Raw genomic sequence first — 1,274 nt, 5'->3', positions numbered from 1 at the left:
CTAGGTAGCAGCATCCCAACCCTCAGTGGTTCCACGCCCATGGCTGTGCCGCAGCTCCTTAGCCACCACCCTCGCGTCATATCCCTCTCTAGTTCTCTGAACAAGGGTGGTGTTGATGTGGATACAGCAAAGACTGTCAACTCAAACAACTCTCATTCTCATGATGGAGAGGGACATCTAGTGAAATTACAATTAGAACCTCTAACAATAACAGCAAATAGTAATAATATAGGTGGAGGTCCTCCCACACCAACACACTCTGAAAACCAAGATGGCATTGACATCAGAAAAGGTAAGTTTGATGCTCTAGATTTTTGTCATGTAGGCATAGGAAAACCATTTGGGCCATTTGTACTTCAAAAATTTAGATAACCAATTTACAAGAGGTGAAAATTATATTTATGGATTCAATTTTTCTTTCAAGGTATTTTAATTATTATTTGTATTTGTTCAGTCAGTTGTAGCCACATGTAATATAATCTACCAGTTTCATAAGTTGCCTCTACAGCTACATTTTATTTTAAAATAGTTCTTTTGTGCCTCATATTCCCTGTTTCAGTAATATTAATGTAATAGATTTTCAGTGGGTCTGTTAGAATACCAAGGGCCATAACATGATCAGCAGTATTCATAGTAAATTGCTAAACTTGGTGGTGTTTGAGCAAAACTCAACTTCACTGTTTGGGAGCTTGAATATGACATTGGTTGTGGGTGTACACTCACACCACAGTTTTATGGACCTCCATTTAGCAGATATTGAAAGAAGTAGACAAAGTCTGGAGTAGCTGACTTTTGATGTGTCAGTGTTTTTAAGTGGCTTTGGTGTTTGTTTTCTATAACCATGATGTGGAGGAAGAGCAAAAAAGCAGAAAGGGATGAATTTAACACAAGTTCAACATGGAATTGTTGCTATTTACCTTTACAAATTTAGTGTTGGTAATACAGTGTAAAATACTGGACTGTTTTCCCTTCTTTTGTCTAAATCAATATTATATAAACATTGAAAATTAGACAAAAAAGAGGTTTATATCTAGGGTGATTGATGCACAATCAGGAATAGTATATCTTTTTCCTTATAAGTTATTCAGATCAAAAATACTGATTTTTAAAGACAGAGATCCATGCGTCAAGTTTTTACAGGTGCTGAGAAAATAGAATTTAATTGTATATGCACTTTGATGAAGTAGGTAGTCTACTTGGTAGTTTGTCCAGTCATTGTTTTAATCCTGTGGCAGAAATTGGGCTATGGATGAGGATAATCTTATGAAGCAATG

The 1,274-nt window shown here is 35.9% G+C and overlaps 1 protein-coding gene across 1 annotated transcript in view; it reads left to right on the top strand.

Moving 5' to 3' along the window:
- LOC119593717 (WW domain-containing adapter protein with coiled-coil-like) overlaps nucleotides 1-1,274 on the top strand; it is a gene marked incomplete in the record, with an annotated part of 31,198 nt that overhangs the window by 15,052 nt on the left and 14,872 nt on the right. The window contains 1 exon segment of the mRNA XM_037942689.1: nucleotides 1-292. Coding sequence (XP_037798617.1) covers nucleotides 1-292 — 292 coding nt within the window.

This window comes from Penaeus monodon, chromosome 32 (assembly GCF_015228065.2).
Source record: "Penaeus monodon isolate SGIC_2016 chromosome 32, NSTDA_Pmon_1, whole genome shotgun sequence".
NCBI classification, from domain to species: Eukaryota; Metazoa; Arthropoda; class Malacostraca; order Decapoda; family Penaeidae; genus Penaeus; species Penaeus monodon.
The sequence above is the reverse complement of the archived record's forward strand: the minus strand, read 5'-3'. Positions and strand labels throughout refer to the sequence as shown.